Below are 27,497 nucleotides of genomic sequence, written 5' to 3' on the forward strand. Positions count from 1 at the left end.
AAGATAGCCAACTGGAAGCAGAGAGGTGGGCAGAATCTCCGTCTTTTTTCAGAACAGATGCACTCAACAATTTACAGAAGGTTTGGGGAAGTTTCGATATTTGGTGGGATTGGTTCTTTATCCCTTTTTCTTGAGTAGCCCTCAAGTCTGGATATCGGCGAGCTTGGGCACGCCACTGCTGGGTGGAAGGATAAGGACGCAGGCCCTGGGAACGACTTACCCCTACCCCCACCCCCATCACCCTCCAAAAACGATGGACTCTCCCACTCCCCAAACCACCTCAGTCTCCGTCTTCCCCTCCCCCTCCCCAATCTGGCCTCCAGCGCTGGGTGAACTCGTTTGGGGTGTCACTCGACGCCCACTAGGGGCTGAGGAGGCTCCAGTGCGCAGACTCCGGGCACCGGATAAAAGCGGAGCTGGAGCGTCCAGCGCCGTCTCGATGGAGGAGCGAGAAACGGAAGAGGTCGGGGGGAGAAGCAGCAGGAAAAATACAGCCACCGTCAGCGCCGCTTCCCTGCCACCGTGTATCGGGGTAAAAAGCTGCCGTTGCCGTCGGTGCAGTTGCCGTCGCTGCCTCCTACTTCTCTTGGCCCCGGGGAAGGATTTCCCCGCCGGCGGGACAATGTGCGGGGTGGGGAGCGGGAGTTCCTTAATGTGGCGGTGATTAAACGAGGGAGGGACAGAGAGACGGTTATCTCGAAGAAGAAAGGGGGAGGCCAAAGAATAAAACAAGGGTTTCCCCACTAAAATAACACCGTGATTCCGGTTCTCGTTTTCGGGGTCTTTCCCCGAAATGGCGGTTTCCGTCTTCTTGCTCCACAGAGACCCGGAGCGCTGGGTAAGCGGAGTGGGGAGAGGCAGAGGCGGTCCACGCGGCCAATCAGTGCCTGATGTGTCCTGTCGGGCTAGTAGTGATTGGCTAGCGATGACCTCATGCTGCAGCAGCGGGTGGGGCCAGAGCCGTCGGGGTAGGCTGTTGCACAGGCAGAGAGGGAGAAGTGACGATGGTGATGGTTGGTGCCGCGGCCGATATGGAACCCAAGCAGTGGCGAAGAGAATCCCAAGGCTCTTCCCTGAGTATTTTCTCCTGTCCCTGCGCGAGGTGAGGGCCCCGGCTCGGCCTCTGCGAAACCTTGGGGAGCTGGCGCGGACGAGGAGACACAATTTCTCTCATGACTTTTGTAACTGCGTCAGGGCAAGATGGCGCTGGGTCTCCTTGGGGCGCGGGGGGAGAGGCACGTCCACCGCCGCCGCAGCGCATGTGACCGGGCTGCATTCCTGTGGGGTTTGGCTCAGACCCAGGCTGGGGCGGGGGAGGGGAAAGGGCTTGGGCGGAGGAGACTGTGGTGCGGTCGGCGTTGGCGGCCTGAAGAGGAAGAGATGACTGTTTGAGAGCGCTTCCCCTCCCCCATACAGCTTACAGCTGCGGCTCCCAGGGGAAAGCCCCTGGAGGGACACTCCTTTTGGGTGTGACGGCTGTTGGTGGAGGAGAAGGTTTGGTGCCCTATTTTCTTATCTACCTTTCTCCTTGCAAAGTACTTACGTAAGGTGGCAGGTTCCTAATGTGGGAATCTACTATGAGTCCCTGAGGGCCACTGGACTGAGTAGAGACTAGCTCCTGGGCCACAACGTCAAGCGTTATCAATTGTTTTGAGAGAAAACGTAAAATTTCTCAGATCCTGGTAGAAACTGTGTTTCCTAAATTTAGAAGCAAATGTAAAAGGTGTAAATGACACCCAGGAACACTTAGCATCTCCGAAGTTACAAGGAATATGCCGTCTGAATTTTGAAGACCTTTCTCAGGCTTTCTGTTCCTTTCCTCTGTACTTTCCTCCCATATTCTCCTTATCTGTGTATTTTACAAGAATGTGTAATCTTAGTGGATTTGCTTTTCCTAAATTTAGGCGTGATCAGAAATAATAAAAGCGATAGCGTTGTGATCTATATGAAGTTGTAAGGATGTTTTAAGTGCTTTGTCTTTCTGTCGCCTTCTTAACTATGGTTTTTAAAAAATAAAAGATGAAATCACTTTCGGTAAATGTTCTTCCTTAAGAATCCTGCACCATTATGAAGACCTCATCTTTAATCACTTTTGTGGAAGTATGAACTTTTAGTTTTAGAAACCTTGTTGGTTGAAGACCTTTAGTTCAAAAGATATTAAGGTATATATATTGGTAGATCAGTAAGAAAGACTAATTTTGTTTTTGATAATTCCCAGCTGGCCAGACAAGCATAGTAGCCATTAACTAGTGAAGATTTAAAAGTCTTTTCCCCTTGGGTGGAGAGCTGGGAGTTCCACAACAAAGGCATTTGCACTGAAACCTGGCTTGCTTTTTGACAAAACATATCTGGTGCTAGGAGGAAATGTTTGCTGGACCTGAAAAGATGGGTTTTAACCTGGGGTCAAGGTTATGTTATTTCCTTTAGTGTTGTGGACTTGGTAGTTTGAAAACAAGATTGAGTTTTTACTTTGTTTGTACTTAAGCCCTTACTAGTTTCTGTGGCTTTTTCAGTGAATTAACAATATGAATGAACTAAGAAGGCTAATTAAACTGTTAATATAGAAGAAGAACAAGGATTTTAGAGTTCAAAGTGTGTTTTAGGTCCATTGTGAATATAAAATGGGCCTTTTGTTTATAAGAACCCTTGAATAACTTCGAGGATTTACTTGTCATGTGTAAGTTATATCTCCTTTACTGTCATAGCAATTTTTATTTTGACTTAAGGAAGAGGGATTAAATATGAAGTCAGATTTTAAGGTCGCATGGTCTTCCTAGCTTCACTCTGACTTAATAAGGAAGAGAAGCCATATATCAAGCTAATAGAAACACATCCATGTTTTGACTTTTTCATCAGCATGTGTCCTCTTCATTCCTAACTGCTAAATCTTGAGCTCTAGTTTTTCTTTACATTCCTGTGGCATTTTAAATACTACTCGCAGTTATTTCGACTATCTTTGTGTTCCATGTTCTCCTTGGGCAATTTTATTTATGCCTGTTATTCCCCAGCAAAGCCTATATTTTCATCTCAGAGCTGTAGCTGGAAAGTTAAGGTTTACAGGGAAGGGTACCACAGGCTTTCTGAGCTCCCATAAAAATACTGAGCTTGTACTAGATTCCTAAGAACTTTGTTCACCCATTCCCTCAAAAAACTTTTGCTTCTCTTCTTATGTTTCGTTATTTAAGTAAACCATTCCCTATCCTTTCTTTATTTTTGTTCACAGTCTCGTCTCTTTTACAATGGGAATAGTTTATCACTGGCTTTAGATTCAGACATCCACCTTTGGACTAAAGTACATACCAAGTGCTGTGCTATTTCATACTTTTGTGTCTTTGTCCACACTACCTGAATTAACACTTCTGTTAACTTGAGACTTTGCCTCCCAAAACTCTTCCAAATCCTTAATCCCAAGGCAAATGAGCCAGTTCTTGAGGTTGATGACTCAGTCCAGTGCTTGACACTTTTGTTGGCATTCAGGTGTACAAGCTTTTTCGGGTTTTTTTGTTTGTTTTTGAGGTAGATAACACTCTAGTAATAGAGTGTATAGTCCGAACCGTAGAATGCAGCTTTCACACTTTTTCAAAAACACCCTTGACCACCAGGTTTTGGAAAGGAGATCAAAGTTTAGGGAGGCTCACAAGCAGGTTTCCTCTCCTTTGACTTAACAAGATGGCGGGCAAACCTAGAGAACAGTTTAACCTACATACTTTAACAATATATGAACTGATTTTTTTGGGTTTATATTTCCTTGATGTGTTTGGGGTATATCAAGGTATGTACTATTGCTTGCTTTGCTTCTATAGGGCCCATTTGTTTTGCTCTTGAGTTTAGGTTTTGTGATTTTTCTTGCTGTCATCTGCCAGCCTCTAGTAGCTACATGTATGTATTGTGAAGTTGACATTCCAATAACAGGACTTACTAAATTGCATGTAAAATGAAGCTCTGCAATAAAAATTCTAGGAATCAGATTTAAGCTTATGACCTTTATGTCTGCTATTAAAGCCTTTTGGGGTATTTTTGAGTAGCCCTTGTCTGTCTTTTGAAATTCAAGTTCAAAGCAAGAAAACAGACTTTCACTGTTTTTTTTTTTGGTTTTTAATCTTTTTTTAAGGTTTATTTTTGAGAGAGACAGAGTGTGAGCTGGATAGGGGTAGAGAGAGAGGGAGACACAGAATCTGAAGCAGGCTTCAGGCTCTCAGCTGTCAGCACAGAGCCTGATGCAAGGCTGGCACTCACCAGAGGTTAGATCATGACCTGAGCTGAAGTCAGACACTCAACCGACTGAGTCATCCAGGCACCCTCGGATTTTGTTTATATATGGAATTTTCTTCTGCCCCACCCCTGATTTTAGTGGCCTTTAGTATAGAATGAAAAGATTTATGTTTGAGAATTGAACTTGGATCATTAAATAGACCTTAAAATACTGGTGTTAAATGCATATTACTTGATTAGTTTAACTTCCTAAAAAATGAATATAATGCTCTTTCTTTCAGGCCAAGGTGTTAGGTTGATATTAAACCTGAAATCTCTATTTGTAAACAGTGCTCAGAAGACTTACTGGGTTGTGGATTACTTGATTGCTTTTCTTAAGAGAGAAAATAAGTTTATTCTTGAGTATTCAGCAAACATTTTTCAGGGGCACCTGGGTGGCTCAGTCGGTTAAGCATCCGACTTCAGCACCGGTCATGATCTCATGGTTCCTGAGTTTGAGCCCAGGGTCAGGCTCTGTGCTGACAGCTTAAAGCCTAGAGCTGCTTCAGATTGTTTTCTCTTTCTCACTCTTTGCCCCTCCCCTACTTGTGCTCCCTCGCTCGCTCTCAAAAATTTTTTTGAAAAGGAAGAAAACATTTGAAAGCTACCTGCTCTCTGCTCTTCGAAAAGATCAGGCCTGTAAACCCTGTTTGAATTGTTCAGTTCAGGTTTGAAGCATTATTAAGTATGGAGTTTGAATTGGAATGTAGAGAAACTCTTCTGCTTCTACCTGAATGAACCAAATAGAAAACTAACAAAAGATTATAAAGCCCACCATTCTGTTCTCTGGATTGATTTAACATTAGATAAAGCAAAAAGGGCTTTTAATACTCTGTGTAAACTGTGAACTTCAGCATCAGATGTAAAAATGGAGCCAGCCAAGAAGAGCTGAAAAATATTTTGGAGGTCCTTTCTTTGCTTGAAGTGAATGGTAGTTTAAACAACAAAATTTCTGGAATGTTCCTAGTTTACCGACTATGTCCTATTTAAAGCTTGTGATTGTGTTTTGTTTTCTTAAACTTTATGACATTTTCCCTTCGTTGGCTCTGCTTGCCATAAGCATTGAAGTATGCAGAGTTTATCTTGCATTTGTATTTTTTATAAAAGAAAATTGGATTTGGGGTTGTTTGTTGTAAGCACACCACGAAACAGCAGTATGGGTCAGCATCATCCTTTTGACGTACAACATATTCCTTCACTGAACAACTATCTCTTTGACAGAACTGATCCTAATAATTTGGTTATCGAACTAGAATAAATATTTCATACAACAGAAACTTAAATGGAGTTTAAATTATACCTTATTTATTCCAAGCGATTTATGTCACTTTACTATTTTTATCCTCAAAAGTATTGTTAAAGTGCCCTCCTAAAGTATATTGATAACTTGTGTCTCAGATTTAAAGCTATAATCTGTTTTTTACCCTCTGATTACTTTTGTTCCTGGGACAGATAGGAACTTCAGCTCTAACATGAACAAAATAATTTGTATTACTACTGTATTTAAAACCCACAAAACATTCCTAGGCCTTACATTTTTAGTTAGGTTGACAAGATAAACTGCTTTGTAATTACAACTTTTGAAGCATTTATATCTGTCAAAATGTTTACTTACTAGTTTCTCCCAACCTTTATTCTACCTTTTTGAATTCAGTGAAATTTTAATGCCACTTCCATTTCTTTGTGTATAGGTTGGTTTGTTGCTGACCGGTACCATCAAAAAAAAGAAAGATCATTGGTTAATAGTAAGGGAATAACAAATGGAATTAAGGATTTGGGAATAACAAGAGTTTTTGTTTTAAATTAGAGTAAGGGGTGCCTGGCTGCCTCTGACAGTGGAGCACACGGGACTCTTGATTTTGGGGTTGTGGGTTTGAACCCCACGTTGCGTGTGGAGATAAAAAATGAAATAAAGTCTTAAATTAGCAAAGTAAGCCACACCAGCTCGTTGATACTAGTTTAGTGAAAGTGAAGAGGAAATGTTGGAAAGGCTTAAATTTAAGCACTAGAAATCTTTATCTGCTAGTGAATCCCTTCACCCCCCCCCAAAAAAAAGGAATGCTGAGTGCCCACAAACAAATTTAATACTCAGTTACTAATTAATCTTACTTGAGGTTCTGACCTTATTAAAGTTTATATTCCTTGTCTTAGTTACATTGTCTGAATGAAGACTTCGTTTTAAGCTAAGACACATGACAGTGAAGTATATTACGTTTGTTTTAAATCTTACCTACTTTCTGGGGCGCCTGGGTGGCTCAGTCGGTTAGGCGTCCAACTTCAACTCCAGTCATGATCTCGCGGTTCGCGGGTTCGAGACCCGCATCAGGCTCTAGCTTAGAGCCTGGGGTCTGTCTTCTGATTCTCTCTCTCTCTCTCTCTCTCTCTCTCTCACACCCTTCCCTGCTTATGCTGTCTCTATCTTTCTCTCAAAAATAAAACATTAAAAAAATAATAATCTTACCTACCTTCAACCTTAGGGGAAGGGACTGATTGTTAAGAGCCCTTAATGTAGATGGAGTAAGATCCTGAAGGAAAGTAGGAGTAATAAAATAAAAGGAGGAGGTATGTAAGACATTACAGAAATATCCATACATGTTGCCAGGATTTGGAGAGAAAAAAGAACTGTTTTTCAAGAAAAATAATCGTTTTAAAAGAATGAGTGTCAAAGCTGAATATATTCAGTCTTAGTAGATCTAGCTAGAAAGTGAACATGTCTACATTTTAGACCTAGGAGAGGGAATGGATTCCATTTGTTTTCCTTTTTTAGGTGACAAAATTATATGGAATGAATAGTCACAGAAGAAGATACAGCATAGGTAATATGGTTAATTATATTGTAATATTCTTGCATGGTGACAGCAGGCTACATTTGTGCCATAATGTATAAACTTAGTAAGTATGTGGTATGCTGAAACTAATGTAACATTGTGCATATGCCAACTACACTCAAAATTTTAAGAAATAAAATTATTTTTGGAAAAAATAAAATGAGTAAATAAATGACGTGCCAGTACATACTTAATTACCTGAGTCTTGTTAGTCATAGTAAGAGTAATAACAAAATGTCTTTTTAACGTTTATATTTTGAGAGAGAGCCAGAGGCAGCGTGAGTGGGGGAAGGGGCATAGAGCTATAGAGACAGAATGTGAAGCCGGCTCCAGGCTCTGAGCTGTCAGCACAGAGCCCCATGCCTGGCTGACACCCACAAGCTGTGAGATCATGATGTGAGTGGAAGTTGGATGCCCAACCCCCAAAAGACAGAGCCACCTAGGTGTATTTTATTTATAACTATTTTTACTGTTGGATTATTCCATAATGCACAAAGATGGTAGCCTTTTAAAGTACTTTTTTTAATGTTTATTTTAGAGAGAGGAAGAGTGGGGGAGGGGCAGAGAGAGAGAGGGAGAGAATCCCAACCAGTCTCCGCACTGTCAGTGCAGAGCCTGGACCCCGGACTCCATCCCATGGTTTGCAAGAGCATAAACTGAGCTGAATCAAGAGGGTAGGCATTTAACGTACTGAGGTACCCAGAGTGGAAATTTCTTCAAGCTTAGCTGTCTTAGGTTAGTATTTTATTGTGTTTTTAAACCTGAGGTTTTCAGATTTCTTCGCCTAATTTAGGTTTTCTCCTTCCTTAGTAAAATAGTATAAATTAGTTCTGATAACTCTGAAAAACACTCACTGCTTAATTAACCTTTTCAAACCATGGTGCTTCCACCACCAATGATTTGATTCCTGAAAGGTAAAGTAACATAAACACTTGGTGAGCACAAGTTGGTTTAGCAATATATCTGGACTAGGAAAATTGATACTGATTTGTTAGACAGTTGAATTCTTATAGCTAGGTCAGAACTTAACTAACCTTGTAGGAATTTATAAATCTTTTTACATGTTAAAAATGAATCCACTCTATGGCCTCTTGGCACCTCTATCACATATACATTATGCCCAATGTATATAATGTTCCTGTTATCTTTCTCACAAACTTTAATGTTTTTAAATAGAGAGGGAACCTATTCCTCTAGTTTAGTCTTATCCCAGTACTTAAATTTTTCATGAAGGAAGGCTATGCTAAGGTGACTACTGCTTTCTGAAGAAACATATTTTAGATAGCAAGAAATGCCCATTTTTTTCTCATTCTGCGGATGAAACCTACAGAATGAAAAGGCAGCAAAAAATTTTCTCTATTCTCAAGTTCATATGATGATAACAATAATCGTATGGTAGTGTAGGCATCTCTCTTCTGTCCCAAACACAACTTATCTGACCACATCTGTGCTAGGTATCTACTCTGTGGCTACTCTCTTTATTTGCATGTTCTCACTTTATGGCCAGTTAAAGGGCAAATGGGAGTAAAAATGTAAGGATACATCAAAAAGATGATTCAAGAGTCCTTTAAAAAAATTACTAAAAGAGGAGATCTTGTAACAACATCAGAACTCAGCGTTCACTCGTGCCATCTTCGGGGGGGGGAGGGGGTTTGTTTGTGTTAAGTTCATTTATTTTGAGAGAGGGAGAGTGAGCCTGGGGGAGGGGCAGGGAGAGAGGGAGCATCCCAAGCAGGCTCCGTGCTGTCAGCACAGAGTCCAAAGAGGGGCTCAAACCCATAATACCGTGATATTATAACTCGAGCCGGAATCGAGAGTTGGTTCCTTAACCAACTGAGCCACCCAGGCACCTGTGGGTTTTTTAAATATCTAAAAGCTAACTGGCTCCCTTTGCCCACTAACTCAGTCTTCTAGGTAAATATTCTTATTCCTAAGGAATAAGGAAAGACTATATTAAATTCTCTGTATTTGTAACATTCTGTGCAAGTTCTGTATTAATTGCTCCAGATGTGGGTGGTCTTCTATTCCTTAGAATATACGTTGTTGAAACTCTCTAGTTTACATATTAAATATTCTTTGCTAAGTGATAACTTTTTGTCTTTCCTGTTTTATTGAGTTTCTTTTTCTGCTGCTTAACTGTTGGTATTTTCCCAGTGCTATGTCCCCAGCCACCTTTTCACCAATTGTGGTAGTCATTTCCCACATCGTTACCTATTGAGGACTCCAGAATTCAAACTAAACAAATTCAAAACTTGAACTATTTCTCTCTCAACTTTCCTTCTTGAATGTTTTTTGATAATGATTCTCTTTTACACTTCTAGCTTAATTCATATAATCAAATATCTCTCCAAAACAAATATTTTTTGCTTATGCCACTCCAATTAGTTCGTGAAAGATTGAGGATCATGAACACCACTAAGTTAAAACAACCGAAGTTTTACTATCTGCTCTTCCACTTCAGTGAAACTAGGTACTTTGCTCTTCTTAGTTTTATAATCCATGGTGTAGGTAAAATAGTAACTACTTTATCATACTAGTAATAAGGATTAAATGAGAAGTGAGAGCTCCAGGAGCAATTACGGGTTTGTTATAAACTGTCAATTATTTTTTTATCTCCAGAAAATGAGACCTTCCCTTTTCTTGTTTCTGTACCTATCACATTGTCAGGTTTAGGTTCCTCTTTTCTATTCATATAGGAGATTGTGATAGGCAGTGTCTCATTCATATTTGTAGCTGAAGTGCAAAGTCATGGCATATAATGGGCACCTAGTTTTGTTGCACAAATAACAGGTAATCTCATTTGATGCCAGGTGCTTGGAAATTTTGCCATACTTTGTTTATTGTAATAGCAAGTCAGTGAAATATGAAATTCAGCATGATCTGATTTATTCTATACCATAATGTTTAAAACTGAGATCTTTCCCCCCACTTTTGACTTGTTTGGCCAGTGATGTTAGCACTCAGTCTGGTTTCTGTGCATCTGTCATTGTTCAGTCTAGGACTGGGCCCTTAAAGTATTAGCGCATAATGTAGTTTAGGAATGAGCCATATGGGTATGTGCTATAAGCATTCAGGCAGAACCCCCATTCACAGGTAATGTGTTTGTCAGAGAAAATCAAATTTTTGGACTAGGAGGCAAAATATTTGGATTTCAATAGTGACAGGTTAGGGGCAGTGAAGCACAATGTATTTGTAGTTGGCACACCTTTATGTGCGAAGGCATAGAACAGGGATAGACAACACGTGTTTAAAATATGGGAAACCAGTTTGACTAGACTTGTACGCAGTACCTTGAGAGATAAAAACTGGAAAAGAGGGTGGATTGTGACCAAATAATTTTTTTTTTTTTTAAAGAGTCCTTTGCTAATGAACCCAAGCCTCTCATTATTTTTTCTTTTCCTTTTCTGTTTTGAGAAAATATTCTCAAAGGGGGAAATGACTGGCATAAGTCTCAGGATAGGTCTGGAACCCAGATAGTGCCAACTAATTCCAAATGAAAAATTGGACCATTAGTAAAAAGTGTGTCATACATCAGGTTATTGATCTTATTCCTAATCTCCTTTACCTCAGTTTTCGGTGGGATTAGGGTCAGAAAAAGTATTTGATTTCTTATCACATTCTTTTCTTGCTGCATTTTTTTCTCTCTGGTTGGACATGAAAAGGGAATGAGAGAGCAAGTATGAGCAAGTTTGACAACTTTCCTTTCCCAGTTATGCTCACCTGTTAAAACACATGCTCTTTGTTTTTTTTTCTTTTTAAGATTATATTTTTAAGTAATCTCTACACCCATGTGGGGCCTGAGCTCACAACCACAAGATCAAGGGTTGCATGTTCTTACCAACTGAGTCATCCAGGTGCCCCTACAACCTACACAGTCTGAATGTATAGCTTAGTGCTTGACAGCATTAGATGAATAATTGATAGTATTAATAACATGGATTTAGTAGAGTTACGACATTTTAAATTTTATGCTGAAAATACATGTAGCACAGGCAACCTGTGTCTTCCTATATAGTAGAAGCCAGAATTTGTGATTTTGCTGCTGCATCAGGAAACACACCATGACACCAGCTTTCCTTACTAAAATTCTAGACCCCAGAACGTTTATTAAGAGGCTTCAAATTTCAGGTTTGTATATTGTACATTCATTATTATGTCCACGCCAAGTATATTTTTAAACTTTTTAAATAGGCTTTAGAACAAAATACATACATTTGGCAATTAGCAGAAATCCTAACAATCAAATTGTTGGAACATATAAATGCTATCCTTGTATAACCAAGAGGTGATTGTTAAACATTACATTATCTGGCCATATAAAACTGCTGTAACAAAGTTGTGATTATGACTTGAATATCGTCCTATATAGACATGGCATATTTCCCATGGTCTCACTATTTTATAGTGTGTATTTCAGAAGAACTTAACCATTTATACAAGTGGGAGCACACACATTAGAAAGTAGAAGCAACTTATATAATAATACCCAGTTAGGTTAGGACATTGACTTGGAAGAGGAAAAACTGTGGCATCATTCGGGTATTTGTTTTGTTTTTACTTTTTATTTATTTTTGAGAGAAAAGTGGGACAGAAGACCTGAAGTGGGCTTTCTGCTGTCAGCACTCAAACTTACGAACCTGAGCCAAAGGCGGACACTTAACCGACTTAGCCACCCAGCCCCCCCCGTATGAACTTCTAAGATTTTTTTTTTTTTTTTTTAATAAAGATCTGTAGGAGCACCTGGGTGGCTCAGTCGGTTAGGTATCCAACTTTGGCCCAGGGCATGATCTCACAGTTTGAGTGCAAGCCCTGCAGGCTGGGCTCTGTGCTGACAGCTCAGAGCCTGGAGCCTGCTTCAGATTCTGTGTCTCCCTTTCTCTGTTCCTTCTCCGCTCACACTCTCTCTTAAAAATAAACATTAAAAAACATTTTTTCAAATAAAGATACATCTAAGTCCTTGTTTCATCATGTAAGATGTCACCAAATACAGTTTTCTGGACAACTTCTAAATTACTATAGCTTATTCCTTTTTTCTGAAGATTCCTGACTCCCAACAGTTAAACATTTTGAAAAATTAAGTTTGATTTATAGGCCTTTTATATCCAGTGGCTCATTTGTGTGTGCTTTATATTTATTTGTATTTATATTGTGTGTTTCAAAACATTTGGGGTGGGGGACAGCAGTGTTAGATACCAAATTCCTTTTTCCTAGATATTCAAATATATAACTAAATGTCAGAACTAGCTAAGAATGAATACCGTTTATACTTTATTTTAGCTGAACTTGCATTATCTTTGCTTTTATGGTATATCTTAGAGCAGTTTGTTTTTAGGAATAGAAATGGAGTTTTGATTTAGCTCTCCTTACAAATGAGGAAATTGGAGGGTGCCTGGGTGGCTTAGTCGGTTAAGCGTCCGACTTTTGCTTAGGTCATGATCTCGCGGTTCGTGGGTTCGAGCCCCATGTCGGGCTCTGTGCTGACTGCCAGCTTAGAGCCTGGAGCCTATTTCAGAGTCTGTGTCTCCCTCTCTCTGACCCTCCCCTGCTCACGTTGTCTCTCTCTCTCTCCCCTAGAAATAAATAAAAAAATATTTAAAAAAAAATGAAATTGATGCCCCTCAAGATAACTCAGGTTTCAGTACTTTATTTTCCTAGGTATTTTCAGATTTTATCCTTCTTTCCTTTACCTTCATTTTTATACAAATCCAGTCATTTAATGCTTAAGTTAAATATTTCTGAGGGGTATTTTTTTTTTTTTTATGTTTGGGGGAGAGAGGAGACAAACAGTGCAGAGGAGGAGGGCAGAGGGAGGGAAACACAGAATCCAAAGTAGGCTCCAGGCTCTGAGCTGATAGCATAGAGCCTGACCTGGGGCCCGAACTTGCAAATCGTAAGTTAATGACCTGAGCCAAGGTCAGATGCTTAACCAACTGAACCACCCAGGCGCCCCCATTTTTGTTTTCAATACTTTATACATTCTGTATCTTGGATGATCATTAACATACAGTAGGCAGCTAATTTTGAGTTACTATTTTTAACTCCCCCTCTCCATTTTTTCTAACTCTGTACTTCACTGACTTCCCTGTTAATAGAACAGTGTGTACTCTTCTGTAAGTACACGTGTATCAGTGTTCCAAGTTTGTTCTCCTTGCCTCTGAAGGCAAGAATGAATTTTATTTATAATTGACACATCAAAGTTTTTGTATTATAGAAATGCTCAGCTTCTGTAAAGATAACCAGGACTTAGCCGACCTAGAGTGAAAGGGAAATCAAGACTCCCACTTTCTTCATATTAAGCTACAAAGTAAACTGACCTCTTAAGCTGCATTTAGGTAGCAGATTACATGCCAATTCATACCTTTAGGCCCAAATAGCTGTCTCAGAAACTAAAAACAAAACACTAAAACCATTATTAAAGTGAGATTTAGGTCATAAAAAGCAAAATGATCATTAGATCTTTTTTCCCCCTTAACATTTGTTTTTTGTTTGTTTGTTTTGAGAGACAGAGCACCAGCAGGGGAGGAAGTGGGGGGGTGGGGGGGGGTCCATGCAGAAACAGAATCTGAAGCAGGCTCTAGGCTCTGAGCTGTCTGTACAGAACCCATTGCGGAGCTTGAACTCAGGAACTGTGAGATCATGACCGGAGCTGAAGTTGGATGCTTAACTACCTGAGCCACCCAGGAATCCCGATGATTAGATCTTAATAGCTATGATCCACAATTTTTTCTGTGTATCTCTAGGAGCTAAATGGCAAAACAAATTATGTTCAAGGATTAGGACTAAACTCAAGAGTAGTTTAATTGGAGGACTAGAATAAAGAGTATAGTTTTGTTCTGTTTTTTAGGATTGAACTCTAAACTCAGAGTGCAGGTGCTTGGTAAAATCAGTTATTTGTGGAAGAGAAGCAGCTGCTTGTTTTTCTATGCATAAACTTTTTCCCTCCCATACTAAACCTTGCCATCATACTTCTGCCCAAAATTAAACAAATAATACTTAGATTATGTTTCCCATTTCTAAAACAGTCAAGTCATATATTCCCTGGAATTAATTTTATATTGGTAAATAAAATGAGTTTTTCCATGCTATGCATTTTTATGAAATAACTGTAATTTGTGTGAAAATTAAAACATAATCATTCTAAATATGAAGTAGCAAAGTAAAAAGAACCAAATTACAAAAATCAAGTCCTGGGACAAGACTTGGGGAGATGGGAAGAAGATAGTTAAGCATTTGTCCCTGAAGGGTGAATTCAATACTCTGGAAAATAATTCATAGTGAAAAGGATATCTTTGTAACTGTCATAAAATTTGTTATTTTAGAACTCAATTAGAGTCAGACCAGTGAACTTTTTTAAAACTTAGAGCTCTATTATAATGACCAGATGAAGGTAAATGTAGTGTATTGGCTCTCTGGATTGAGAGAGGAGTAGGAAGTTTTGACATCATAAGCCATTTATACTTAAAGTTATGGATTTTTGTACACCTGAAATTAAAATGCTGTATGTTAATTATACATGAACTTAAATAAAAATTTTGAAAAAGCTGTGAATCTGAAAGTAGTTTCATTATTTAGAGTTTGATTATTCATGCTTTTTTGTAGCCTCTCCCTTTGACTTGGCAGACCTTATTTTCTTGTTCATTCTGTTGTTACCAGTCATCAAGGAGGCATTGTGTACCAGAAGTCTTTGAGCTACTTGAGAAAAAGGTGTTTATAAGAACAGAGTTATAATTATTAATCATAATAAACAGTCTTTGTCAAGATGCCTGGTAACTCCCTTGTGTATTAGACTCTGGCAGTGACTGGATAGCTTCCCAACAAGCAGGTTAGATTTGTTCCCTCTAAGTCACTAACTTCACAATCTAGGTCTTGGGTTTCACATGAGCCTGGATATCTTAGAATGGTTAACATGGAAAGGGTTCACATTCTCTATCCCTTGAATATAGAGTTGCTGTTGGAAAACAGGATAACTTGAAAGATTTAAGACCAATAACGTGTGTTTATCTAGATCTCTAGGATCTGAATCAACAAAGCAATTCGGAAACTCCTGCGTGTGTTTTTTGGTAGAATGTATCAATCTCCTATATAAATAAGACAAAACAAGTGTTGGCAGGGTTTTCGAGCTAATCAAATCCATTGGTTCCCAGATTTTGGGATTTCTTGAATGAATCAAATGATCATAAGGAAAAATGGAAATCAACGTACATAGTTGCCAGGTTTCTTTCTGAAAATAGTGACATTGTTGGCAGCACTTGGTTTCTAAAATAGTTATTAACAGCAAATAAGGACATATGAACTTAAAAATTAATTTGTCTTGGGGTGCTTGGTGGTTCAGTGGGTTACACGCCTGACTCTTGGCTTTGGTTCAGGTCATGATCTCCTGGTTCATGAGTTCAGGCCCCATATGGGGCTCTGAACTTGCAGGGCAGAGCCTGCGTGGGAGCCTCTCTCTCCTCTCTGTCCCTCCCCTGTGCACTTACGCATGCTCTTTCTCTCAAACAAATTTTTAAAAATATCTTTTTGAAATACTTGCCACATTGTTCTTTGTTTTGCTGTGGAATAATGAAAAGTTCAGAATTCATTTTGGATTATTATTTAGGAATCACTCAGGTATCTCAGCTCTCATTTTATAACAAGTCTTTCTTAATAGTAAACAAACATGTAAAAGGCTTACCTAATTAGGGTAAGCCCATAAATAACAGCTTTTAAAATTACTTTCAAAGAATCATTTTGAAGTATTACATATTACAAAGAAATGGTAACAAAAATAGGATTACAATTTTGTGGGACTTTTGTACATTTTAAGTGTTCTAGAAATAGGTAACGTCAAGTAGAATGGTTTCACTGGGTGTTTCTGGGTTGTAGACTTACAGATGGATTTTCTGCAACAGGCTTGTACTACCAGAAAGTGGTCCCCACACCCCCCGCAAAGACATTCTAGTTTGTAGTATCAGAAAATGCTTGTACATTAATTTAAAAATGGGATACAAACTAAAAGCAGTATGGTCTCAGCTTGTCAGAAACCTAGGAACCGTCATCAGTCTTTTAACATCACATGTCCATTATGTTCCTAAGTAATCTTTTTTTTTTTAATGTTTTGTTTATTTTTGAGAGAGAGAGAGAGCGTGTGATCAGGGGAGGGTCAGAGAGAGGGGGAGGTACAGAATCTGCAGAAGAGAGGCTCCAGGCTCTGAGCTAGCTGTCAGCACAGAGCCCGACACGGGGCTCGAACCCATGAACTGTGAGATCAAGACCTAAGCCGAAGTCGGACACTTAACCGACTGAGACACCCAGGTACCCCGGTAATGTCTACTTTAATGTCCACTTTATTTCTTGGTCTTCCTGCCCTGGTCTCCTATCAACCACTGCCACTACTTCAGGCCTGACATAGAATAGTCAGTCCCCTTGAATATTTGCCAAAGAAATTACTTTGTAACCATGTAATGGCCTCCTTGCTTATCCTGGCTGTAATCTTGTCCCTTCAAATTGATCTGTCATCCTACAAAGTGATTTTACTAAAATGTGAATCTGATCTTACTAGAATCACCTTAATGAAAAAAAGGGAAAAAATGCCTTAATGGAGTACTTGTTTCTTAGGATGGCAAACAAGGCCTCTGTGACCTGGCTCCCTTTTCTCCAAAGATTCAGTTGCTCCTTCTTTTGCTTCTACCCATATTACCAGTTCCCTAAACATACTTTGTTCTCTCAGCCCTTCTTTTGTATGTATGATCATCCCTTCCTGGAGTGCTCCCTCCCTTCCTCCTCCATGTGACTGCATCCTTCAAGTGTTTTTCCTCTGTGAAACTTTCTCTGGGTTTTTTTTCCCCCCGAGCAATCCTTTGTTCTTTGAATTCCATGTACCTTTTATCCAGCTCTATTATAGCACTCACTGTAGTTTATTAGAATAATTTAGAATCCCCACATTCTGTTAGAATGTGAGCTCCTGAAGGCACTTTCACTTTCATTGTCTCCCTGAGATAAACACATAGTGCTTGCATTTATACTAATACTTGGGGCAAAACTTGCCGTCATGCTTCCCCCCCCAAAAGTAAACATACAATACTTCAGTTATGTATACTTGGCTTAATTAGGTATCTTCTCTCTGTTACAAGTATGAATCTGCAAAATATCTCTTGAACTTAGACTGAGAAGAGAAGGATTAGAGATGAATTTTTGTAGTTAAACATTAGGAAAAACAAAATTACAAATGTTGAGCCCAAGGGCAAAGCCATCCTATCCTTAAAAAAATAAAATTCCCTATTCCTCTTAGGTTTCTTCAGGTGCAGTTATCTCCAAAGATTAATGATTTCAGGTCAGACATCCTGATACTTTTATCCACTGCAGACAAAAGCCTCTCAAAAGAGTGTTAAGTTGTGTTTAAGCATATTGAAAATTCCTATCTGTTGTTTGATTATAAATTATTTTTCACATTTAATCTCCCTTTCCAGTGCATGAAAAAAAATAACTGTAAAGATACTTTAATTAAAGAAGAGAACTTTCCCAGTGCTAACTTTCTTAACAGTTCAACAACCCCTTATTAACAGAATGGAAGTGCCTGGATTCTAGAATCTTTTTTCAAAAGAATAGCTGTGGACCCAAAAATACTGATGGGAGATCCATAAATGCTTACCAGTATGTCCAGCAATCTTAGGTACTACACAGGTATACATCCCAAAGTGACATTGGTGAAAATACATGTTTATCTCTTCATATTTAGCCTGTATTCTGAATGGTTTACAATCAACAGATTACTGTCATTCCCTTTTTTTAAAAAAAATTACAGGGGCACCTGTGTGGTTCAATCAGTGAAGTGCTCTCCGCTCCCAACGCGGGGTTCAAAATCACAACCCCAAGATCAAGTGTCACCTGCTCCACAACCTGAGCCAGCCAGGTGCCCTGTTATTTCCCATTTTATAAACTTGAATCATTAATGTGCTAACAAGTCTCCTGGAACACAAGCAATTTTATATGCTTTGGGAAGGTTTGGCACTAATTTAAAAATCATTTCTAAGATTTGCAACATTAAATATAGAATGCTATATTCTGTTATACACATAATCTCCAAATTTATTTTCCAAAGTGTTTCCATTTGCAGGTACTATGTAAAGAACTGGTAGAAATGTATTGCGTTTAATTCTCAAAGTAAAACTTAATTGGTCATCATTTCTAATCAATTTTTCATTAACGGCAAGTTTTTTTAAGTTAATTTTGAAGCCGGGGAGGGGCAGAGAGACAGAGAGAATCCCAAGCAGGCTCCTTGCTCACTTCACCGCAGGGCTCCATCTCAATGACCATGAAATCATGATGAGCTAATATCAGTCGGCTTAACCAACTGAGCCACCTAGGGACCCTCTGGTAAAGGCAAATTCTTATGCGCAGGGTTATAGGTCATGACTACTAAGCCTTTAAAAAAAAAAAAAAAAACAAACCATGAGAGACTCTTGAATGCTGAGAACAAACTGAAGGCTGATGGGGGGGAGGGAGAGGGGAAGGGGGGGGGATGGGCATGGAGGAGGGCACTGGTGGGGATGAGCACTGGGTCTTATATGGAAACCAACTTGACAATAAACTAATTTTAAAAATCCGCTTTTTAAAGTTAGCTTCCCTACTATTGGAATGTTAAAATGCTACAAGTCAGTGTTCCCAAGCCAGTTTGATCACCATAATTATCTGGGAAGCTTATTAAACTATACATTCCTGAGCTCCACACCCAGACTTCCCTCAGAGCAAAATGTTAGGTACCCTCATAATTTTTTTAGGATGTAGCAATTCCTGATAAACCATATGCGGACCTACTTAGCGTTACCCAGAACTCTGCATTTTTGACAACCTCCAGTACTTTTCATGTAAATGTCTATTTAGGAAATACTTAGATAAATGAAGTATTTCACTAAAATGCCTATATAAAAACTACAGTGCAAAAACAATATTTTTTCACTTTTTTGGGAAGTGTGGCTTACATATTAGAACTCTCCAACCTAATAAGCTTGGATGTGCTATTGTCATGAACCATTTCTTACATTTCTTCTTAGAGACTCAGAACAGCAGCAACAATTTGTTTTCAAAGAAATTTAGAATATTCTGATGGACTGAACTTTTTTTCTCTAGTAGATAAGAGCCAAATGTTGTTAGGCTGGAAACCAGTCTGTGCTTTTTTGTTTTAAGGGTGGTTAGATTTAGTGCCTTATTTCTGAACTCCCTACCTTTAACACATACATATGAGCATCTTAAAGGGGGAGGAGCTATTGGGACACCTGTCTGGCTCAGTTGCTAGAGCTTGATCTTGGGGTTATAACTGAGAAATAAAATTTTAAGGGGGGGTGGGATGCCTGGGTGGCTCAGTAGGTTAAGTGTCTGACTTTAGCTCAGGTCATGAACTCCTGGTTCCTGGGTTTGAGCTCCAGTTAGGACTCTGCGCTGTCACGGAGCCTGCTTTAGACACTCTTGTCTCCCGCTCTCTTTGCCCTTGCCCCACTCATTCACGTGTGCTTTCTCTCTCTCAAAAATAAACATTAAAGAGGCACCTGGGTGGCTCAGTCAGTTAAGCATCCGGCTTCGGCTGAGGTCATGATCTCATGGCTCATGGGTTCGAGCCCCATGTCGGGCTCTGTGCTGACAGCCAGCTCAGAACCTGGAGCCTGTTTCAGATTCTGTATCCCTCTCTCTGACACCCCCCCCAACTCATGCTGTCTCTCTCTCAAATTTTAAAATGTATATTATATAAACAAACATTTATGAAGGGGATGGGGGAGCTATCAACTGTTAAACATTGACATTTCATCCTACTTTTACAAGAAATAATTCTGAGATGTTTAGACAGTGTGCTCTTTTAATTAAGTTTAATGTTTTCCCTTAAAGCTCAAACCAGTAATTTTAAATTCTAGAAATACAACTTAGAATAGAATGAAGCATTGCTTCATTTAGTATTAGTAATTTAAGAGTAGTAGATCTCAAGAAACTTAGAAGTTATTTGCTAGAACTTTTCAGGATCCACTTCAGTATAAAAAATTCAGTCCAGGGGTGCCTGGGTAGCTCAGTTGGTTAAGCTACTGACTCTGGATTTCCACTCAGGTCAGATCTCAGGGTCATGATACTGAGCTGGACATGGAGCCTGCTTAAGATATATTCTCTCTCTCTCTCTCTCTCTCTCTGTCCCCCACTCTCTTAAAAAAAAAAAAATCAGTCTTAATGCCAATAAAAGAGTTCCATATTTGGGTATCCTGTTCTCCAAGCAACTTCATGAGTATAATTAGACTTTCTGTAGAGTAATGGAGATAATATACTGACCAAAGAGGTTTAAGTTTGTTTTCTTCATAAACTGATAAATTGATTACTTTTCTTTTTCAAACACACGTGTTTCAGTTAGTATGCCTTCAGCCAGAGAGACATCAATTTGCTTAAGTCAGGTGTCTTGAGTTGTATGTTTGAGGTCCCCATCTTAGATTGGTAAATAAGCATTGTTTTGAATTTTACATTATTTTTAAAAGCTAAATATAAGGAACTACAAATTACATCAGAAAGTCGATAATACAGCCACAGCATATGGAGATACATATGAAAAAATGTAATAAATACAAAAATATCTTTCATCGTGCTGGCAATCAACATTGTGTGTGAGAGAGAGATTGTTTTTGAGGATATGAATAGGTCTTTTAGTCTAGAGTAACTTCCACCATGGTCACTATATTCAGAAGATTAACCAGGAACAAAAAATGAGATTTAATTTCCCTTAGGTCAGAGTTAAGTTCAGGCCTTTCCCTGCTGATTCTGCCAAGCTAGTGCTAGTTCCTTGACTGCATCTCGCTGAATACTAGGTTGGAACAGTGGGAATCTTGTTCATCTATTCATAGGCATCATTATTATTTAGATGATGAGATATTTGGCTACCCTGAGAGTTACACTTACTCTCTGATACCCTCCCACACTTCACTGAATTTTTTCACTTTGACGTTCAGAGCACTGGGCAGAAGTCACTTACTAGTTTGGGGGACTTGGGTATTTTTATCAAATTAAAGCATTGGGTTTCTCCAAATTAGAAAACATAGTAGTCCACATCATTAGCTATGGGATTTTTTAACATGAAAATTAAAAGACAACACAGTTGCATTTGAGAGTAAATGAATAGGGGCACCTGGGTGGCTCAGTTGATTGAGTGTCCAACTCGATTTGGGCTCTGGACATGATCCCAGGGTCATGGGATAGACCCCCACGTCAGGCTCTGTGTTGAGCCTGGAGCCTCCTTGGGATTCATTCTCTTTCTTTCTCTCTCTCTCCTGCTCACACCCACTCTTTAAAATAAAAAGTTTTTTAAAAAGAATACTGACATTTTTTAAAAAGGGAAAATGAATAAAATAAGGAATTGTGTGGGAAGGAAATTTTTTAAATGTTTATTTTTGAGAGCGAGAGAGTGTGCATGCAAATAGGGGAGGGGCAGAGACAGAATCCGAAGCAGGTACCACACTGTCCAGTGCAAAGCCAATGAGTTACGTGCTCAACCAACTGAGCCACCCAGGCACCCCAGGAAAGAAATATTTTTGACAGGACTGTATTTTAACTCATCCTGCCTAATAAATTCATGGCTGAAGGGATAAACGAGGTGTGGAATTTAGTCCTTCCAACATTCCATTGTTTTAATCATCCTTCCTGTTCAAATAGGTATTGAGTAATTTGAGTGGCTGCAGTTATAAATAATGTGCTATGTAAACACTCAAGGGCAGAGATAAGAATAGAGTTACCGTTGTCAAAGAGAAGAACTTGGCTTTTTTTTTTTTTTTTAATTTTAATGGTTTATTTATTTCTGAGAAAGAGAGAGTGAGCAGGGGAGGGTCAGAGAGAGAGGGAGACACAGAATCTGAAACAGGCTCCAGGCTCTGAGCTGGCTGTCAGCACAGAGCCTGACGCGGGGCTCAAACCCATGAACGCTGACATCATGACCTGAGCCAAAGTCGACGCTTAACCGACTGAGCCACCCAGGTGCCCCAGCTTTCTTTTTTTTTTTAATGTTTTATTTATTTTTGAGAGAGAGGGAGAGCGAGGGAGGGTCAGAGGTGAGTGGGAGACTGGATCCAAAGCAGGCTTTGCACTGACCACAGCAAGCCCGATGCAGGTCTCAAACTCAGAAACCGGGAGATCATGACCTGAGCCTAAGCCAGATGCTCAACCACCTGAGCCACCCAGACGCCCCTTGGCCTTCATTCTTTGTTGTTCATCATTTGATGGTTTCTGTTGCCCCTACGGTGTTATCTGAGGTATCACTATTCCTAAAACCAGAGTTGACAAGTGCCAAATACATGAACAAAGAGAACACCTCATTAAAATTCCTCTCAAATATTGTGTATCTTTTTTTTTAAGAGTTTATTTTTAAGGAGTCTCTACCCCCAACGTGGAGCTCAAACTCAACCCCAAGATCAAAAGTCTTACTCTTCACTGATAACCATCCACCAGCTGAGCCAGCCAGGTGCTCCTTAAAACGTGTGTATTTTGGGGTGCCTGGATGGCTCGATCAGTTAAGGATCTGGCTCTTGATCTCAGCTCAGGTCTTTTCTCAGGGTCATGAGTTGCTGGGCATGAAGTCTCCTTTAAACACACACACACACACACACACACACACAGTATATCTTAAAACAGGTGTATCTGTGGGCTATCAAAATGGTCAGTCTTGCTCCATTCAGCATACACTTAACATATATTAGTGGAGACTGACAGAATTTGTGATTAACCTAAAAACCTCTAAGATATCCAGTGTTAGTTAATTCCTCTCCCTCATCATGCAGACATTAGTTTGCCTAAAAAGTAATTGACTTCTGCTTAAATAGCCAGTATGATGCTGGGGCAATTTACTGCATCTTTGGACAGCTCTTTTTTCTTGTGGGCCTGTAGAACTAAATACAATATCCTAAATTGATTCTGTCCCACAAAAACATGAGTAAAATGAGGAATTGAGTAGGTAAGTGGCAAACAACATGAGTTATTAGGATATGTAACTTACTCCACAGGTTAACCACATAAACAAGAAACTTTAAGAAATTTAACCTTACTGCATTTTTTTGTTTTTTGTCAGTGTGATTTTCAAATCTATTTTGAATATTTTCATAAATTAACACTAGCTTTTCTTATGTTAGCTACTAGAATTACAGTGGCAAGTTTTAGGAGCTATTTGAGATGTAAGATGTAAATGTAACACTAAAAATCATACATTTAAGTATATGTTGTACCGTTGTTGCAGTAAACTTAAATCTTAGTTTTGATGATTTCTTACTTTAGTCATTATGTTTCTCTTCCCACAGGGTATAGTATGCATGTATTTTAATACTTGCTGTTTTATTTGCCCAAGCAGAAGCACTCAATGACAATATGAGATGCCAAAAAGCATTATGGTGACGACCAAACTGAATTAAATCTTCTAGCCAGGAACGTTTTAAGTTACTGTGATCATACATGTATGCAAATGAGATGTACCCTTTTTCCCCCAATAAGGACTAGGATAGAAATGGGCAAAGGACAGCAAGCACAGGCTGTGTTTTCACACAGGGAGTTAGAGTTTTTTATAAAGGTGTGGAATGGTTGAGGGGGCCCCCATGTGACTGAGACTGTGGCCTGAAAAGCGTAGAATATTTTCTGGGTGGCCTTAGACAAAATGGGTTCCTGGACTAGAACAGTTAAAGGAAATATTTTGAATGTAAGACTTCTAAAAGCAAATAATGCTGAAGTGGCAACTAGTTTACAGAGAGCCTGCTGTTCACTGAGGGGTCAAGCAGTACATGGGAAAAAAGGGAAACCAGCTTAACCAGATTAGAATACAAATAATGTAAGAACTGCCTAATGAATAGGCACATAATTATGTATATACTGTCATAGCCAATACATGGAGTAATATGTCATCAGTAAAATGAATTTATAAGAACATGTAAAAATTGTTTTGATGTGTTAAAAGTAGGGGCACCTGGGTGGCTCAGTCAGTTGAGCGTCCGACTTCGGCTCAGGTCATGATCTCGTGGTTCATGGGTTTGAGCCCCATGTCGGTCTCTGTGCTGCTGACAGCTCAGAGCCTGGAGCCTGCTTCCGATTCTGTGTGTCCCTCTCTCTCTGCACTTCCCTGCTCATGACCTTTCTCTGTCTCTCAAAAATAAACGTTTAAAAAAAATTACTTTAGGATAGGGCTTTATACCCAATTACGTTAGAGACATGTAGGAAGAAAACGTAATTAAAGAAGATCCATCAGCACAGATTGCAAATACAGACATACTAACTTTGATTTCATGCATACACTTCTCTAGTAGGAGTTTTAATCTCTTTCTTACCTATTGAGAGTTAAGTAGTTGGTTATACAACCGTATAACCTCTGTACTGTCATGTTGGCAATACCCTTATTTTGGAAACTACTAAGCTAATAAGTAACTTGTGAGCCAAGGCCTGTATCATACTCAGGATTTAAAAAGAATAAACTGATGGGATAAGTGACATTAACTAATGGAAGGAGATTTCCCTCCTTGCTGGAAAAACTTAACCTTCAAAATAAGGCACTACTAAGTTTTTACTGCAGTGGAATCACAAATTATATAAATACTTTTTTTATTATTTGACGCTACCAGTAGAGTTAATATGACATAAACATTGTCAGAATTTTCTTTTAAGATGATAGGACTCTTCAGTGAGATGTAAGCATTTTATAAAGCAATTACCAAGGCTGTATTGGACTTAAAAATTGGTCATCCATGCATGAAATATCCTAAATGTAGTTGCCCTCCTTGGGCAGCCTTTGACTCATGCCAAAATGCAAAACAGAGTTGGTACACTTAATCACATTCCCCAAAAAGAATTTATTTCAGGAGGCATAAACTGTTTATTTTACGAGATTTCACAAGATAGACTAAGTAGGGAGTCTAAATTGCAGTATAATACCCTGGGTTGTCCATAAAATCCTTGCAGTTCTATTTTTTTTTAATTGTAGTGAAACATGTGAGCACTACCCTCCTAAATTTTAAAGTGCATTATACAGTATTCCTCCAGCTTTTATTTCTCACAGCTGCCTGGTCTTGCTAAAGTTTCCTCCTTTAAGTCTTGTGCAAAACAGTTTAGCAGTTGTGGACTCTACATAAATTTACCAAGTATATTCTTGCTTAGAATATACCAAAAACTGTCAGATTTTATGTTCTGCCACGTAGCACTGATCCTTAACGCAAGGTCTCCTTCAAGAACCCTGTAGTTGCAGGGCGTCTGGGTGGCTCAGTTGGTTGAGCATCCCACTCTTGATTTCAGCTCAGGTCATGATCTCACAAACCTGAGAACTGAGCCCCACTTCGGGATGTTTGCATTTGCACTTGGGATTCTCTCCCTTGCTCTCTCTGCCCCTCTCCCACCTGTGGGCGGGACCGCTCTTCTCAAATTAATGTTAAAAAAAACACAAAACTGTAGTTGCTTATCACAGAGACACCACTATCGAGAAGGTACAGTGTCTAACATCTTTGGGGAATGTCTTACTGTATTAGACCAGTGAATTTTGCCAGGTGTATAGCAGTGTGGCTGTAGTACAGATAGGCTCTTTTTTTACATTTTGATTCAAGTCTTGGGCCTACTAAGGCTCAATTTACTAACTCCAGCACTTTCCCTCAACTTGTAATCCCTTAGCATTAACCAAAGTAATAAAAGAGTTGTAAATTTTAGTCATAAACAGATGGAGAATTAGACTGGTTTAATAAATTTAGAATATATAAAATCTGAGCCTGAACATCTTAGATAAATAACAAAGCCTTTGTGAAATATGTTTTTCTATGGAAAGGCCACAGTTTCCATATAGCACACTTCATTTTGGCTGTGTTCCTTTACAATACAGTACAACTTAAAGAATTTTAAAAACTGGGGCACCTGGGTGGCTCAATCTGTTCAGTATTCAACTTTAGCTCAGGTCATGATATCATGGTTAGTGAGTTCAAGCCCCGCGTCAGGCTCTGTGCTGACAGCTCAGAGCCTGGAGCCTGCTTCAGATTCTCTGTTCCCTTTCTCTCTCTGCCCCTGCCCCACTCACACTCTCTCTGTGTGTCTCAGAAATAAACATTAAAACTTTTAAAAAAATTTTTAAAACAATTTGCATTTTTGCAGATTATTTGGTTTTCTGGCTGTCTACCTCTGTAGATATTTTCCATCTGATTCTTCAAAATCTACATGCCGAGATGTGGAGTCCAACCATAGAAATAATTCCAAGCAAGCATGATATATTTGCCTCTAAGCCAGTGGTTCTTAAAATCTAGATCCTGGGTCGCCCTGCATCAGAATTATCTGTGATGCCTATTGTTTATAAAGTTCAGATGCCTGACAAACCTACCACATCAAAAATCAGATCATTTTTGTATTTTGAAAAAGTAACTATAATCAAAAGAAATGTTTCTTTTTTGAGATACTGAAACTGCAATGGAGGGCTGGTCTCCTCTTTTAAAGTCAATAAGGAATGATCCCATAATATTAATGGGATGTTTTATGAAACCCCAATCAGTATTTTAATAAGCCTTTAAGAAGGAAAAACAATAGGTCATTGCATAAACAGTTGTAAAGAGGAATGTATTTTGAGCAATCATGGGGGTTTTTTGCTTTTTAGGGAGCTTTGAATTTATAGTGGAATTCTACAGGGAAGAGGGGGAGAAGATTCTGTATTGAGCTGCACACAGAAAAATTGCATCATATCCAAGATTTAATAGTCTCCCCTCTCTATTCCTCTTAAACAGGAAAACTGTGATTAAAAGTAATTGGATATAAAAATATTAATTGTAAGAGAGGAGAGGATAACAACACTCTTAACATTGGGGGTGGGGGGATTTGCTTGGCCCAATGGGTTAAAATTAACTCAAGACAATTTTTTTTGTAAAAGGAAGTTATCTATTTGCATATAGTAGGTTCAACATAAACTGATACTGTAATCCAAATGACCATTTGTTGACAGGCTTAGAAATGTTTCTACCAAGTTACTACCTTGTGAACCCAACGATTTAACTCAGAAATAGTCCAGGGTAATCCAGGAACAAAAATCAGGTTCTTTGTACCTTAAAGAATAAAGCTTTAGAGAGGCGCCAGGGTGGCTGAGTTGGTTAAGCACCAATTTCAGCTCAATTCATGATCTCAGGGTTCCTAGTTTGAGCCCCGCTTGGGGATCTGTGCTGACAGCTCAGAGCTGGAACCTGCTTTGAATTCTGTCTCCCCCTCTCGTGCTTGCTCTCTCTCAAAAACAAAAACCTACGTTAAAATTTTTTTTAATTAAAAAAAAGTGGTCAAAGCTTTAAACTCCCTCCAAGTATGGATTAGGACAGTGATTAGAATCCTTTTTGGGGTGGTTTTGTGGAACCAAATTATTTGCACCGAAGAATCACCATCTGATTCCCAACAGAGGAAGGAAGATAGTTAAAGGCAACATGACCAGCCTGATTTCTGCGG

General features: G+C 39.1%; 1 protein-coding gene across 1 annotated transcript in view; it reads left to right on the forward strand.

Moving 5' to 3' along the window:
- The first annotated feature begins 6 nt into the window (after positions 1 to 6).
- Positions 7 to 27,497, forward strand: part of LOC144217420 (uncharacterized) — a 61,243-nt gene continuing 33,752 nt past the window's right edge. Inside the window, exon 1 of the mRNA XM_077746975.1 lies at positions 7 to 1,102. Within this exon, the coding sequence (XP_077603101.1) occupies positions 794 to 1,102 (309 nt within the window). The 5' untranslated portion in view covers positions 7 to 793. The remainder of the gene's footprint in view (positions 1,103 to 27,497) is intronic.

This window comes from Crocuta crocuta, unplaced genomic scaffold (assembly GCF_008692635.1).
Source record: "Crocuta crocuta isolate KB4526 unplaced genomic scaffold, BGI_CrCroc_1.0 scaffold396, whole genome shotgun sequence".
NCBI lineage: Eukaryota > Metazoa > Chordata > Mammalia > Carnivora > Hyaenidae > Crocuta > Crocuta crocuta.